Source organism: Macrosteles quadrilineatus, unplaced genomic scaffold (genome assembly GCF_028750875.1).
Source record: "Macrosteles quadrilineatus isolate MER2022 unplaced genomic scaffold, UCM_ALF_1.0 Scaffold_3__2_contigs__length_128488019, whole genome shotgun sequence".
NCBI lineage: Eukaryota > Metazoa > Arthropoda > Insecta > Hemiptera > Cicadellidae > Macrosteles > Macrosteles quadrilineatus.
This window is the reverse complement of record NW_026542596.1, coordinates 57,920,362-57,937,603: the sequence shown is the minus strand read 5'-3', so window position 1 is coordinate 57,937,603 and position 17,242 is coordinate 57,920,362. Positions and strand designations below refer to the sequence as shown.

General features: G+C 35.8%; 1 protein-coding gene across 1 annotated transcript in view; it reads left to right on the top strand.

Moving 5' to 3' along the window:
- LOC128988951 (transient receptor potential-gamma protein) overlaps positions 1-17,242 on the top strand; it is a 405,047-nt gene that overhangs the window by 364,164 nt on the left and 23,641 nt on the right. The window contains exon 6 of the mRNA XM_054410745.1: positions 11,244-11,481. Within this exon, the coding sequence (XP_054266720.1) occupies positions 11,244-11,481 (238 nt within the window). The remainder of the gene's footprint in view (positions 1-11,243; positions 11,482-17,242) is intronic.

The window sequence follows — 17,242 nt, the reverse complement described above, 5'->3', positions numbered from 1 at the left end:
CAATCTTCACCTGCGTGATGTAAAAACGCTCTTACTACACTTGTAAGGTAAATAGCTATTACCTAACCCGCCATGTTAAACTTCCCTATCCCAAGCGTGATGTATACAACTTCTTTACTTCTCGAGTGATGTAAAGTTGAAAAAAACTCACTCGGTGAGGTAATGAAACCCATTTAAATAACATTAAGTGATTAACTTAAAAAATATACCTCTATGGAGCAAACGACGTTCAACGCTAGAAATCAGCTGTGCGCTTGAATTTTATGTTGTTATGTTTTGAAGAATTTTCCTAACCTAGCTTTTGTTTGTAAATTAACGTTACTGTTAGAAGATGAGTGAAATGGATAATGAAAAATATTGTTCATGACTTCCTGTATATTTTCGGGTCAGGTAAAATCTTGTACGTTACACGTTACGCAAGAGCGTGTTTACATCACTTAGGTCAATTATGCAACTCGCTTCCACTCGTTGCACAACATTCACCTGCGTGATGTAAAAACACTCTTACTACACTTGTAAGGTAAATAGCTATTACTGGTAACATTTAGTCTACTATGGTTTTTCTCTTTTGATGACCAACAGAATGAAAAATGTTAAGATTTTATCATGGAAAGAACAATTATTTATTTACAGAATGTGCAGGTGAATCCTTAAGCTGTATATCTTATGACTCTCTATGAAGTTAGCGAACAAAATAATTCCTTCAAGAAAGATATTTCAGACAAAGATATGTCAAATATTTAGGAAATTAAAACAGTTATTGAATAATAATAATCTTTTCAGGTCTTTTGAGTTCGTAACAATTAGTTCGAAATGATTTAGAAAATTAGCAATCATTTTACTGAACTTCTTACGTATACTCAAAAACCATTTTACCAAACTTCCCTGTATTGATGCTTCATAATTCGGTAATATTTCAATTGCACAATAAATTTCTTTAATCCAAAACGTTTCACTAATATCCGAGTGAATGCTAATCAATAACTCTTTAACGACTTAACTAATCTCAACTTGAGAATTTCTTGATGGAAAAGTTTGTCGAAGTAATTAGCCAGGGTATGACCTTACATTGAATGGAATCACCGTGAAAGTTGTGGGGTAATATGGATGACAGGAAGTGGTAAGGGGTGATGAGAGGTCTACGCTAATGAGCAAGGTTATAATCAATCAACCCCCCCCCCCATCCCCCAACCCTACCAACACGGCCATGTACATGAATGGGACAAAACCTGGGAATGTGTTAATCATTATGAGATGCAGATGGTGTAAAATGAATTGCTACTTTTGGTTACTTTTAACGAAAGGGTTCACAAAATAAAATTTTTTAATTAAAAAAAATATCGAAAATTTAGGGTTATCAAGTCTCTAAGCAAATAAAAATCACATGTAATAATAAAAATAATTTTCTTCATACTCCAGCAAAAACAGTCGTTTTTAATTCATGCGTTTCGGGTCTAAAGTAGTATTTTTATTTTCTAGGGAGCAAAAATCATTTTTAGTCTATAGGGAGTACTAATCAGCTGTTGTAAACAGTAGTAAATTTCGATTGTGGCAGTCGTATCGATCGAAACTATTTATAGATTGATTTATTATGTGAGCTTTTAGCCTATTGTTGTCGGTTTTTCGACATATCGATGGTTTGATGTACCGTGATACAATCGTAATAGACGAAATGATTGAATCACTACCCAAACAGCTGCTTATTTGCATGATCAGAATTGCATTACGTTACCATGCAACCTACGGTAATTCCTATTTCCTTAGAAGTAAATTCGCTAAAAAAACAATAAATTTGCTAGCAATAGCAAATTAACATATTTCCAAATTACCAGCACAAGCAAAATAAAAATTCCTTAAAATACCCAGCACAGGTAAAATAAATCCCCTTCAATTTGTCAGTACAATTTGAAACGCCTTCTAATTACAGTACAAAGAATGTTATCAAGTTTCTCCATATTAATTAGAACTGCCTTTGAACTTCTCTCCTGAACATCACGTGTGTTGCCTTTGTAGTCTTCAGATCATTTGTATTAATATATTCTATATTTGTCTGGAATCCATTAATTCGTATTCTATAAACAATTGTATCCCAAATTACCTTGAATTACCAACAGTGTGGCAAATCGTAGCCGATGAGTTTAAACATAGATTAAAATTATACAGGAATTTAAATATTGATCACGATTTTTGATTATTTTGAGGGCGAGTAAGTGTGTTTCTGTTGCAATCCTTGTATACAAATTATTATTTAAAAATCTACGTTTGTATTTTGACCATATAAAAATATAGTTTCTGTATAACACTTCTTTTAATTTGTAAATGTAGCTACAATATAATATAGGTAAATATTTTATATAAATCAATCCTTTCTAGCATTTTCAATGACAAAATTAAATTTAAATCCAATTTAATTTAAAATGTGTTTAAAATGTATTACAAATATTACTTATTTAAATTATTATTATTTGCTAAATTAATTTAATAAATTAAAATTAAAATTAAACTAATTTACTTAGTGTCTTTTTCAATGAGTGTTAGTTTTTATACGCATACTGTATCAACACAATTAAATAGAATATTTACTTGTTTTACAGTTCAAGCGCGAGAAATGGTCATTATTATAATGTATACTTTATCTGTATAAACATCATACTTTTATCAAAAACAACCATAATCTTGCAAGAAATTTTGTTTACCTGTGGTTGATCTTTTTTTCTAAAATTAAATATTAGCTATGTTTTAAAATATGAGGAAAGCGTGCAGACAGTAGTTATTATTGTTTCAACGAATTGGGTGTTGTTTATGTAGCCAAAAGTAACTAGAAATGTAGGTCACGAAACCAACCAGAATATGATTTGTTGAAACATTAAGAGTTGCCAGTTAATTACCAGACGTATTTTACAACTACAATAAAGCTGCAACTGTTTTAAATATTTGTTGCTGTACCCGTGCTTTGCAACGGCAGGAAAATTCAGTGTTGGAATACGGAGTCCCGTCAAAATCATAAAATACCTTAATAGTTAACACTATCATTTGTACGTTTGCCTATTAAAACTGCTATTATACTAAACGGTATGTTGTACCATTTGACAATGATTTGTATTATCGTCATCAAAAATATTTTCACTCAAAGAATTATGTTAAATCACATTATTTAATAGACTAATGTTTGTTTATCGTTTAAGTAAATTACTGGTCCATTAAGAATCTTAACCAATTAAAAGCGTTTTTTAAACAAAATGGTATTGTAACAAAAACGAATTTAAAATGTAAGAGTCGTCTGCTGGGCTTAAAAATATAATTTATCTTCTAAAATACTGAAACAAAATGTTAAAGTTAAAGTCTTAAATTTTCCTTTATCTTAAAAATTATCTTTTGATCAAAATTAGAATCACGCATGTCTGTCGAGATGGTTGATAATTAAATCTTTGGCAAAACCCCTTCACGTTTCAATATACAGGGCCATGAATACGAAGGAATTCAAGAAATTTTTTTTCATACAAAAAGAAAGAAAACAGTCCATATTAAGGTATGCCCACAAAAATGCTTATTTACCCAGACATCCACCATTTTGTTTTTCATAGTAAACATTTTGTATTTGAATATTTCCAACTGATCTTTATGAAACTTAAAGAGACCGATGTTAGAAAAATCATGTTGGTGTACTAAAATATTCTAAAATTGTAATTTTAATTTATATAACGTTAATAGCTAGCTAAAGAATGGCCAAATTTATGAAATTAAATTGAAATCAAATATTCTATCAAAATACCTTAAGTTCAAAAATACCGAATAAATAATAGCTGGAATATTATGTTTTTAGTTGTAAAATAAGGCATAGTAATGCTAAGCTAGTCATGATGCACATCATCTTGTCTTATTTTACCTCTAAAAAACGTTATATTTAAGCTACTTGTTATTCGATATTTTTAGACTTGGTGTCATGTATTAGAAGATAAAAATTCTAAATAAATTCTAAATAAAATTCCCCGAAAATTTTAGCCATGTTATTGTAGTTAAAGCTGGGTTCTCCTAGGCGCGGAAAGCGGAGAGAGGAACGCGGAGAGAGGAACGCGGAGAGCGGACTCCACTTAGGTAATTTAATGTTACTGTTTTCCTAGAAGCGGAGCGGAACACCATGTTAATCTGTTTTCCGCTCTTCGCGTTCCTCTCTCCGCTCTCCGCTTCCGCGCCTAGGAAAACCCAGCTTTAAGTAAAAAAAACAAAAGACTACCATTTTGAAATTACTAACTGTACCAACTTAAGTTATTTCTAACATGTATGTCTCTTTAGTCTTAAAATGCATACAAAGTTTCATATAAAGATCGAAGATGGATATGTTTATATATAAAACAAAAAACAAAATGGTAGATGTATGGTTATGTATACATTTCCAGACATGCCATCATGCACTTTTCTTTTTGTATGAAAATCATATTCCAAATGCACACACACAGTTGTTGGGACACCCTGCATAACAAAAAATAGTGTCATTGCTACATGCACAATGTGAACAGAAAGGTTTAATCTTGTGTCAGATGTTTCGACAAACTAAAGTTAGCGGTGACAAGAAGTAATTAATGTAGTCATGAGATGGAGTATGAAAACTAGGTGAAACTTGGCCAACTTGGATGACGTGTATAAGTTAGCGCATCAGCTGGTTATAAGTCACCTGATGACGTCAATCTATCCACAAAATGGCGGACACACTCGGAGACTATCTATTTATATTATATTTTTTAATACAATAAGGGGTTTTCTCTGTTACATTTCTTTTTCAGCCATTACCATTTTAGTGGAGTGGCAACTTAAAAATTCGTTTTCTTTTGGCTTCGCCCCTAGCGTTTGTTTTATTAGTTTCCTTTCAAAGATTTAGTGATGCTGACCAAATATTTTCATAACGGGTCTTAGATGTGACTTAATTGTGAAAGGCTGATCTTTCAGTTGAATGTTTAACCACAGTCAAATTGTAAACAAGGTATACAACTGTTCAGGAAAATGGATTTTAAATAGGTCACTTTTATTTAAGTGTAACCTTATTAAGGTTGTACACTCTTCATGATGTAAATCAAAAAGTATAAAATTATTTTAAATAAGTGGTTTTAAATATTATAACTGTCTCAAACAAACATAATCTTTTAAAAGTAAAATGGTATTGTATTGTTCGTTTTGCCATGGAATCTATCCTTTAGAACCTTGAAAGCCTGAGGCAAGGCTCAAATCAAACTATCAAAACGGGAGTATGTGTATAATATGTTGCGATTGTGGAAAAAATGCCCCCCTATTAATGGAAAACAGTACAAAGTTATTTTAAAATTGCATTTAAACATACGCTCATTATAATTTTTTTAAATACAAAATGTAATAAGAATGTTAGCTGTCTTATTTTATCGAGTTAAAAATTTGGTTAAGACTTAAAATGGATATGGAGATCAATCATCTCGCTTCTATATAAGTTAATATGACTAATGGAATCATATCTCAACAAACTATTATTTAAACAGCCCGGTTGGTATTTCCAACTCCACCACTATTACAGAGAAATGAGCTCAGTACTAAATCTTCTTAGAGGTTCCAGAGCAGAATTAATGATCACTATCTCTATTGTTCTTGTTTAGAGATCTTGTTTATTGTAAATCCCAAATAATATTTCTTTAGTAATATTTGCTAATTAAATGTCTGTAATAATTACCGTATTTAAAACTTACTAGTGTACCTGTTGCTCGAATTCGAGCAATTGCTAAGTATTACAGGGGTTATTTTAAAACAAATAACAGTCATAATTTCTGATGACTTTAAAAGACTCGACTCAAAGATTATGGAAATAATCAAGTTGTACAAGATCAATATAATCAATTTTTTTTTAATAGGCTATCTTATCATTTTTCAAAAGCTGATCTTGTTATTTTTCGTGTTTTATACAAATAGCCTTACACATAGCCGCATTAGGTTGTCCATAAAAACGATTATAAATTCCTTGGTGGTGTTCTATGACTTTCCCATGTTTTCATAGTTTGCTAATCGGCTCTTTCAATGATTACTAAGAAATGCAGCACAGTGTTCTTAAGAAATTCAGTTTTCTTTTTAGTATATCAAATGATCAAGGCTCTCTCACTTTTTTCCATTGTAATACTTACGCCAACCCCAATTCAAATAGTAAATATTTCATTTTAACCAAGTCAGTAAATTGTGTGTAGCAAACTGCGTTAAATTATCAAACATACTAGTGGCTTGTAGGGACATAAGTCCCTAAAAAGCTCGATAGTATAAAACAAAGACTTCGATATTTTTCAGCCATTATAAGTTCAATTCTTTTTTTGCCTACTCCCATAATTCTTCTACTTACTTACTAATAAAAAAAAATAGATATATTTGATAAGTTTCACAGTAACAAAATTTATTTAAACATTCTAAGACGTAACTAAATAGTCTTAGTTATTATAGGTAACGCTATCCCTGGTTTTATATAGTATACATTACATTGCAGAATTGACTGGTAAATAAGTAATCCAAATGTTAATATTGCATACTGGCTTAGTACTAAATCACGATCAGCTGTATTGAAGTAAACAAAAATCTGCAGTAAATGGCTTTTAATGTTATTCTTATGTAGAACATTTTACGTTTTATCTCGTTTTCTGGTAACTTTATGGGAATTCTGCTATTTTTCCCGAGTCCCTGGGGTCGAGACCTTTAATTTAAGACTACCGTACTTCCACTTTTCTGCGACTTACCAGACGTCTACAATTTTCTGGTAAAAATTTAGTCTTACAGAATTATATATAAGGATTGGCTGGTACAATTAACATATGTTCTTCTTCTCACTTTTAATTTCTGACAACAGCTGGAGTTTCATAACAATTTTTGTTTCCCATGTTAATCTTATGGATAAATACAAAACTTTAAAGGACCCCAGGGCCTCACTCTCTTATTATTTCCCTAAAAAGAAAGTTTCCTGCACAACTTCACGTTACGCTCTTCCCAATGACGCCAAAAACATATCAATCGGTTCAGTAGTTTCGGAGGAGTAATTGTCACAAAAAACCTGCTTGCGTATTAAATAAGTAAAACTAGTGTCCCTGTTGCTCGAATTCGAGCAATTGCTAAGTATTACAGGCGTTATTTTAAAACGAATTTCAACCAAGTCAGCAAGTTTGTAGAAACTGTTAAATTAGCAAACTTATTGACTGTTTACAATTATCATATGCTCTTCTTCTCACTTTTGATTTGTGACAACAGCTGGAGTTTCATAACAATTTTTGTTTCCAAATCTTATGGAGAAATACGAAACTTTAAAGGGCTCCATGGCCTCACTCTCTCATTATTTCCCTAAAAAGAAAGTTTCCTGCACAACTTCACGTTACGCTCTTTCCAATGACACCAAAAACATGTCAATCAGTTCAGTAGTTTTGGAGGAGTAATTGTCACAAAAAACTTGCTTGCGTATTAAATAAGTAAATAGATATAGATAGATATACATGATTAGTTCTACACTACAAGACTGAGCCAACATCAATATAAATTTGTTCAAACCACATTCAAATCTGTACAAGAACTATTAAAACTGCAAATACTTGTTTTCAGCATTGGAAGGGATTTTTCCGTGCATATTTCACTTTTAACCAAAAAAAAATCTTTTCTTGTAGTTATGTTAATTTTAGAAACAAAACTTACTACTAGTGGCTTGTAGGGACATAAGTCCCTAAAAAGCTCAAATGTAAAAGAACTTTTTTGCAATACCGGTATTTAAACAAACTCAGAATAACATTATCTATGTGTCAGAATAGGCATCCCTACACCATATCTTTTGTGTAAAAACCAGTTGTTTGTTGTTCTTCTTTGTTTGCTTTTGTTGATGTAATTTTCAATAAATAATTTGAATCACTCCAGTGGTTTAACATGAAAAGGCAGCAAACATACCATTGTTTGTGAATAAATACTGGTTTACTAAGGTAGCTTTGGTCTTGTGGTTAATGAGGATAAATAAAAGCTTCCCTGTTTGGAATTTTAAAAATTCATTGGAGGTTCGCCTTCAGATGAATTGAAGACGCCTGCAATTTCATCTGCAGTAGGCTTATTATACCTACGACGATCCATATTTATCCTGTCCCCTTAGTTCTAATTCACTGTCACCTTGTACAACCATATCTTCCGAAGCTCTTTTGTAAATTTGTGCAAATGGATTTTCTAATAGAATTTCAGCTAGTTTTGACAATATTTCAGGTTTTAAGTCACTATTTTCTCGAAGCCTTTGACGAATTTCTGTTGCTGTTGATGTGTCAATAATGTACAATTGACCATACACGGGGTCTTCATCATGTTGAGGCAGCAAATCTGAGATTGAACGATAGGTAAATCTGTCCTTGAATTTTGAAACAGTATGGCCCTTTTCCTGGAATATCTTTCTTACTGGCTGAAAAATAAGCAAAAGCCATCGCACTGTTGCATTGTCGAATGAATTTATACAGTTGTGGGCTCTCTTCAAACAAACTTTTAAGTTCTACATTAGTTTTTGACTGAGGAAGGTTAATAAGTCCGTTATGGCAACATGTCATAAAATGATTATTCGTTAGTTCTTCTCTAAAATGAAGAGCACTACATTGAATGCACTCTTGGTCCAATAATCCTGCATCATGGATCTTTACATTTCTCTCGTCTACCATGGGTCTCCTAAAAAGGGGTTGTAACATATCTTGATTAAGTTCGTCATTATCTACTCTTGCTCTCCTACGCGCACTGATGTCATTCCTATGAACAGTTCCCCGCCTTTCTGGTATTCCCCTGGCATTCATATTAATTACAGTACTTATAATGAAAAGAATATATATCCAGCAGCCTACATACCAAAACATCTTGAATCCCTGGTGATTTTATAAAAGTATGATCGAATATGATTACTCTACGTTGTATATTCACTGCACTAAAAAAAATTACTTACGAAGGAATGCAAATACACCATTTTAGAACCAATAACATTTATAGGTTATTTTAGTTGTATATATTCACACAACCTTAACCTTAAAATGTGTAGAAATATAAAGAAAACAACATCATTTAAAATAAACTTGAACATATGATTTAAAAATAAAAACAAAACAGAAGTTAGATTTAATTTCGACTCTTTGATTATTTATACAGAATATTTATTCTATGTCGTTTATTCCTTTAACACGACAATAACGTAAAAGCATGAAAAAATGAAACTTGAGTATATGATTTAAATATAAACATAGAATGCAGACGTTTTTCCGACTAATCTTCAATATTTCAGTTTTATTATAGTATACATTTCATAGTTGACTGGCTAAAAGTAAACCAAATGCGTGTATTGATCACTGTTTTCAAATCTGTGGCACAGCTGTTTTAATTTCAAAAGATGTAAACAAATTAAACCCCATGTTGTTTTAATGGGAAAAGTTTTATTCTGTTGCGAATTTATGGTAAAAAAGAAAAATGAATAGTTTTCTCTCAAAATTCACGTCAAGACCTTTAAAATAAGACCCCTCCCGGGGAGGATGGGGGGGGGAGAGGATGGGGCCCATCCTTCTACGGCCATCCAGTCACTCACAATTTCTTTACAAAAATTTGACTTACGGAATTATATATATAGTCTATGTTCATGACAGTGAATTTTGTACGTTTATAGTATGTGCACGGTTAATTTTGCACCTTTAATCTTCCAACCTTCAAGTTTTTATTTCAAGAAAATGTAAAAAATCCAAAAACTATACTAAATTAAACTGCCATTAAAAAAATTAACCATAATCCTTATTATTTCTAGAAAGTAGGCACACAAATTGTACCATATATTCTCTGAGCTTGTACTATAATACAATTATGACTTGACTATAGATACTAAAACAGTAATTTGAGAAAGACTGAAGAAATGAGGAGCTTTGAAACTAAACTTTTTTCATCCTAGACACGAGCCCGGGATTTTTTTTTACATTAATTCAGGTTAGACCTATAGGGGTTGTGGCATTATATTATCACTTGGATAAAATCCATTGGTGATTTGGCGGGATTTGAACCCGGGACCTCTTGGACTGAAGTCCCTTGCTCCAACCACTAAACCAGCTCGCTCCTATATTTGAAATCAAACTAATTGTATGAAATTGGATGCAATGAAAAGTAACTAATTTCAGAACTAAGTTTATTGTAAAATTATTCATAGTACCAAAGATTCTCGTCAGTAATTGGTGGAGGAGGTGAGAAAGTTTCAGTTCAGACTGGATAGTATTACATTTTTACCCACAAACTCACACAACTCTGATATCCTGCGTGAATCTGAGAACTGGTATTGTGAAGCCACAATGTTCTGTGGTTGCTGAGGTTTGGTTTAGCTAAGTTTTACAAAGAGATGCCACAACCGTTGGAAGGAACAATGCTATTGTTCACTTTACTGGTGGTGCTAAAGTTTTACTTGACAATCGTTTGGATTCCTTGTTTTTCGGAATAGTTTCACTGACCTCCCTAATCAATTTGTATAGTGAATTCAACCACTTATAGTGAATTCTTTTTGTGTATGTTCAATGTTTCAACACATCTTATAATTTCAGACTGTTTCGAAAAACAACCGTAGTTCACCTTGCAAAACGAGAGAAGTAAAAGATAGTTCTTCTACCTGCGTTCTGTATTTGTTAATCAACCTTCTTGTAAATTTTGTCTATGTTTACAATGACCACTGTGATGATGTTTACTTTGTGTTTCAATATCAGGTTTTTTAACATTCTAGAGACAATATAATTTAGCGATAAAACCTTAAGTAAAAGATTTGGAAAGTTAACGAAACCCATGATAGTTATCAACATTTAAATATTTTCCCACACAGACTTATTGCATGAGAATATTATTGGACAAAACTTTTATAAAATGTAAAGTGCAAATAAGAAACATAACTTTACATTCCATCATTTCATCATTTATCATGTCAAAATACCTAATATTAAGCTCATGCCTCACTGTTTTAAAAGTGTAATCAGTAAATTATGAGCAATTAAAAAATAATAATGATTGCTTTTTTCACGGTATTGATGAAGCACTGACTCCTAGTCGGAATAATTCCAATGTTTAACACATTCTGACCACAACAAATTTTTAAATCAAGCCACCACGGAATTAGAAAGAATAAAAGAAAAGAAACTATGTGATCGTAGGTTTTGTGAAAGAATTCACAAAACATTCTCTGAAACGTCAAGCATACGCTATCCAAACTATCAATATCAATGTTGATGTTGACACAGAATGATGCAGCGAGCACAAGAGACGGAGTACATCAACATCAACTGTGTGGACCCTCTCGGCCGCTCGGCTCTCTTGATGGCCATCGACAACGAGAACTTGGAGATGGTGGAGTTGCTGATAGAGTACAAGGTAGACACCAAGGACGCTCTGCTACACGCCATCTCTGAGGAGTTTGTGGAGGCTGTTGAGGTGCTGCTAGACCACGAGGAGACTCTACACAAGCCAGGAGAACCTCACGTGAGTAACACTTGATGTTGTCTATGTAGAGTTGCTGATAGAGTACAAGGTAGACACCAAGGACGCTCTGCTACACGCCATCTCTGAGGAGTTTGTGGAGGCTGTTGAGGTGCTGCTAGACCACGAGGAGACTCTACACAAGCCAGGAGAACCTCACGTGAGTAACACTTGATGTTGTCTATGTAGAGTTACTGATAGAGTACAAGGTAGACACCAAGGACGCTCTGCTACACGCCATCTCTGAGGAGTTTGTGGAGGCTGTTGAGGTGCTACTAGACCACGAGGAGACTCTACACAAGCCAGGAGAACCTCACGTGAGTAACACTTGATGTTGTCTATGTAGAGTTACTGATAGAGTACAAGGTAGACACCAAGGACGCTCTGCTACACGCCATCTCTGAGGAGTTTGTGGAGGCTGTTGAGGTGCTGCTAGACCACGAGGAGACTCTACACAAGCCAGGAGAACCTCACGTGAGTAACACTTGATGGTGTCTATGTAGAGTTGCTGATAGAGTACAAGGTAGACACCAAGGACGCTCTGCTACACGCCATCTCTGAGGAGTTTGTGGAGGCTGTTGAGGTGCTGCTAGACCACGAGGAGACTCTACACAAGCCAGGAGAACCTCACGTGAGTAACAGTTGATGTTGTCTATGTAGAGTTGCTGATAGAGTACAAGGTAGACACCAAGGACGCTCTGCTACACGCCATCTCTGAGGAGTTTGTGGAGGCTGTTGAGGTGCTGCTAGACCACGAGGAGACTCTACACAAGCCAGGAGAACCTCACGTGAGTAACAGTTGATGTTGTCTATGTAGAGTTGCTGATAGAGTACAAGGTAGACACCAAGGACGCTCTGCTACACGCCATCTCTGAGGAGTTTGTGGAGGCTGTTGAGGTGCTGCTAGACCACGAGGAGACTCTACACAAGCCAGGAGAACCTCACGTGAGTAACAGTTGATGTTGTCTATGTAGAGTTACTGATAGAGTACAAGGTAGACACCAAGGACGCTCTGCTACACGCCATCTCTGAGGAGTTTGTGGAGGCTGTTGAGGTGCTGCTAGACCACGAGGAGACTCTACACAAGCCAGGAGAACCTCACGTGAGTAACACTTGATGGTGTGTATGTAGAGTTGCTGATAGAGTACAAGGTAGACACCAAGGACGCTCTGCTACACGCCATCTCTGAGGAGTTTGTGGAGGCTGTTGAGGTGCTGCTAGACCACGAGGAGACTCTACACAAGCCAGGAGAACCTCACGTGAGTAACACTTGATGTTGTCTATGTAGAGTTGCTGATAGAGTACAAGGTAGACACCAAGGACGCTCTGCTACACGCCATCTCTGAGGAGTTTGTGGAGGCTGTTGAGGTGCTGCTAGACCACGAGGAGACTCTACACAAGCCAGGAGAACCTCACGTGAGTAACACTTGATGTTGTCTATGTAGAGTTACTGATAGAGTACAAGGTAGACACCAAGGACGCTCTGCTACACGCCATCTCTGAGGAGTTTGTGGAGGCTGTTGAGGTGCTACTAGACCACGAGGAGACTCTACACAAGCCAGGAGAACCTCACGTGAGTAACACTTGATGTTGTCTATGTAGAGTTACTGATAGAGTACAAGGTAGACACCAAGGACGCTCTGCTACACGCCATCTCTGAGGAGTTTGTGGAGGCTGTTGAGGTGCTGCTAGACCACGAGGAGACTCTACACAAGCCAGGAGAACCTCACGTGAGTAACACTTGATGGTGTCTATGTAGAGTTGCTGATAGAGTACAAGGTAGACACCAAGGACGCTCTGCTACACGCCATCTCTGAGGAGTTTGTGGAGGCTGTTGAGGTGCTGCTAGACCACGAGGAGACTCTACACAAGCCAGGAGAACCTCACGTGAGTAACAGTTGATGTTGTCTATGTAGAGTTGCTGATAGAGTACAAGGTAGACACCAAGGACGCTCTGCTACACGCCATCTCTGAGGAGTTTGTGGAGGCTGTTGAGGTGCTGCTAGACCACGAGGAGACTCTACACAAGCCAGGAGAACCTCACGTGAGTAACAGTTGATGTTGTCTATGTAGAGTTGCTGATAGAGTACAAGGTAGACACCAAGGACGCTCTGCTACACGCCATCTCTGAGGAGTTTGTGGAGGCTGTTGAGGTGCTGCTAGACCACGAGGAGACTCTACACAAGCCAGGAGAACCTCACGTGAGTAACAGTTGATGTTGTCTATGTAGAGTTACTGATAGAGTACAAGGTAGACACCAAGGACGCTCTGCTACACGCCATCTCTGAGGAGTTTGTGGAGGCTGTTGAGGTGCTGCTAGACCACGAGGAGACTCTACACAAGCCAGGAGAACCTCACGTGAGTAACACTTGATGGTGTGTATGTAGAGTTGCTGATAGAGTACAAGGTAGACACCAAGGACGCTCTGCTACACACCATCTCTGAGGAGTTTGTGGAGGCTGTTGAGGTGCTGCTAGACCACGAGGAGACTCTACACAAGCCAGGAGAACCTCATGTGAGTCAAACTTAATGTTGTCTATGTAGAGTTGCTGATAGAGTACAAGGTAGACACCAAGGACGCTCTGCTACACGCCATCTCTAATGAGTTTGTGGAGTCTGTTGAGGTGCTGCTAGACCACGAGGAGACTCTACACAAGCCAGGAGAACCTCACGTGAGTAACACTTGATGTTGTCTATGTAGAGTTGCTGATAGAGTACAAGGTAGACACCAAGGACGCTCTGCTACACGCCATCTCTGAGGAGTTTGTGGAGGCTGTTGAGGTGCTGCTAGACCACGAGGAGACTCTACACAAGCCAGGAGAACCTCATGTGAGTCAAACTTGATGTTGTCTATGTAGAGTTGCTGATAGAGTACAAGGTAGACACCAAGGACGCTCTGCTACACACCATCTCTAATGAGTTTGTGGAGGCGGTTGAGGTGCTGCTAGACCACGAGGAGACTCTACACAAGCCAGGAGAACCTCACGTGAGTAACAGTTGATGTTGTCTATGTAGAGTTGCTGATAGAGTACAAGGTAGACACCAAGGACGCTCTGCTACACACCATCTCTGATGAGTTTGTGGAGGCTGTTGAGGTGCTGCTAGACCACGAGGAGACTCTACACAAGCCAGGAGAACCTCACGTGAGTAACACTTGATGTTGTCTATGTAGAGTTGCTGATAGAGTACAAGGTAGACACCAAGGACGCTCTGCTACACGCCATCTCTGAGGAGTTTGTGGAGGCTGTTGAGGTGCTGCTAGACCACGAGGAGACTCTACACAAGCCAGGAGAACCTCACGTGAGTAACAGTTGATGTTGTCTATGTAGAGTTGCTGATAGAGTACAAGGTAGACACCAAGGACGCTCTGCTACACGCCATCTCTAATGAGTTTGTGGAGGCTGTTGAGGTGCTGCTAGACCACGAGGAGACTCTACACAAGCCAGGAGAACCTCATGTAAGTAACACTTGATGCTGTCTATGCACTGACGTCCCATCTATATGGACCGGCTGTAGCCAATTTTTTGTTGAAAAGAACGTAGTTGTGTGAGCCAGTCATAGAAAGTGGTAGTGCCTAAAACTCTATTTTCTATCTTATTTATTGTTGCTGACCAAGTTGATGGGTCATAACAGTTGCTATAGCTCACAATAGGTCGTTCCATTAGTTTGAATTAATTGGTAAACAAGATTGTGTATTCAACAGAAATCAGTAATTTAGATCTGCACAATCTGTCAGTCACTCACATTAACTACTACGATTTTGTTTAAAATAACTGGCTACAAATTTAATATGGGAATGGAATGTCTAGTTGTAATCAAAGGTATTATGTACTTTCAATTTAGAGGGGTTAAACTTTGACTGATTTATGGTTTCCCAGAATTACTGTTTTGTTTGGATGCAAAATCCCTGACAGCAAATTTGTACACACTCAATTTTTATATCTCCAAAAGACTAACACATGAAATTACTTTTATGTATTTAATGACGCATACCAGCTGCTAGCCCTTAAAAAAGGTATATATACGTGCCAAAAAATGTTAAATTATTATTTTACTGAATTTAAGTAAGTTATTAACCTTTATTAGTGCAAACACAAACATTTTCCTCCTTCTATTTGATTTGTATACATTTACTAAATTGGAAAGTTCCTTTTGCAATAATATTTTGAGTTTAATATGTGAAATATTCTTTCCTTGGAAAAATAAACATAATGAGAGCAATGGGACGTAGAATGGTATCTTGAGCCTGACTAACAATGTTTACTGCCCGTCACAAATAATGACAGTGGTCTTGTTACTGTTACGATAACAAGTGGTGGCCAACAATAAACCACATCTCCAACTCTCCACAGAGCAAATGTACATAGAGTAACCACGGAGTATTATATAAAATGTTTGAGAGAACTCTCGACTAACAATTATCCTCTTTTGGAACTGTTCATCCTCTCTATTAAAATAAATTGTATGTGAAATATTGTTGTAACAAAATTTTGTAAGGAACGGGTTTAGTACGGATGTGAGGCTGACGTATCAGACTTTGGCTTGATAGTTGAGGATTCAAACTCCATTGAATGTTCACGAAATATTGAAAGTATTAGCTCAACTCCCAAAAAGTTTTTGTGATTACGTCAAGCCATTTCACACCAGATAGTGTAAATAATAACAATAAAAATAATAATACCCCTGCCACAGCAAACCTGCAGACTATCCGAATTTCCATATACCCGGCATGGTTTCTACTGAAATATTCCCTAAAAATTGTCGGATTTATTTCCTATTTAAATAACGTTAATTTTAGTGAGTACTTAGATTTGCTGCTAAGGGGAAGATATTGAGGTGTGTTTTTTTTATTGAAATGTTGATAGCTTAGTATGAAATAAACAAAATTGCCAAATTTGATAAAAATATATCCATAAACAAACAAACTACAATAACAGTTATTTATTCTCAATAAGAATAACATGTGCATTTTATTTTTGCAATTTTAAAATTATCTCTGTAACCGTTGGGCGTATAACATAACGTTCAATATACAAAATTATTTCTTTTTTTGCTCTACAAAATGGCTTGGAGAGAAATTATGAAATTTTGTGTTTTTAGGGTTAAAAATGGGAAAAATCTATTTTCACCCCATAAACCCCCGATCCTATAGTCCGATCATGCTGGTTCCAAACTTGTTTGAATACAAGTAGGTTTACACATTTGTACCAAATTTATGTGAATTGAAATTATGTGAACGGATGGTGTTTTTGGCCTATGGGGACCTCAAAATGAAAAAGTAAATCGGTCTTGGGTCTATGTCTTACCATGAGACCTACGGTAACTTATTCCCTATATAAGAAATTCGCTAAAATGCAATAACAATGTTTCAATATTGTTAATAAATGTCCAGCTTTGATCCTATTTCTTTGCCAATTTTACTAACACTTAGCAGTATCCGATCAATATTACTTATCTTTTATTTTAACTCAATAGTGTTCAAATTAATGCAGCGAGAGTTTTTAATAATAGCCTAAACAATACATTGTCAACAATGGCAAAAGCAAAGCGCGCATTAAAGGTATTACATTGATAGCCAAAGCAATGCAGCAAGATATAAAATCAAACATAATCTTAATTAAATTGAACTATTCTATAGTCAGCATGTACATTGGCGAAGTATGGCTTTATCCCTTATAATCCTTCCTAAGTAGAGGGACCCAGGGCCTAAAGCTCTCTTAACTCTTAAGTTGGAATTATACTCAGTTTATCTTATTAGAACTGT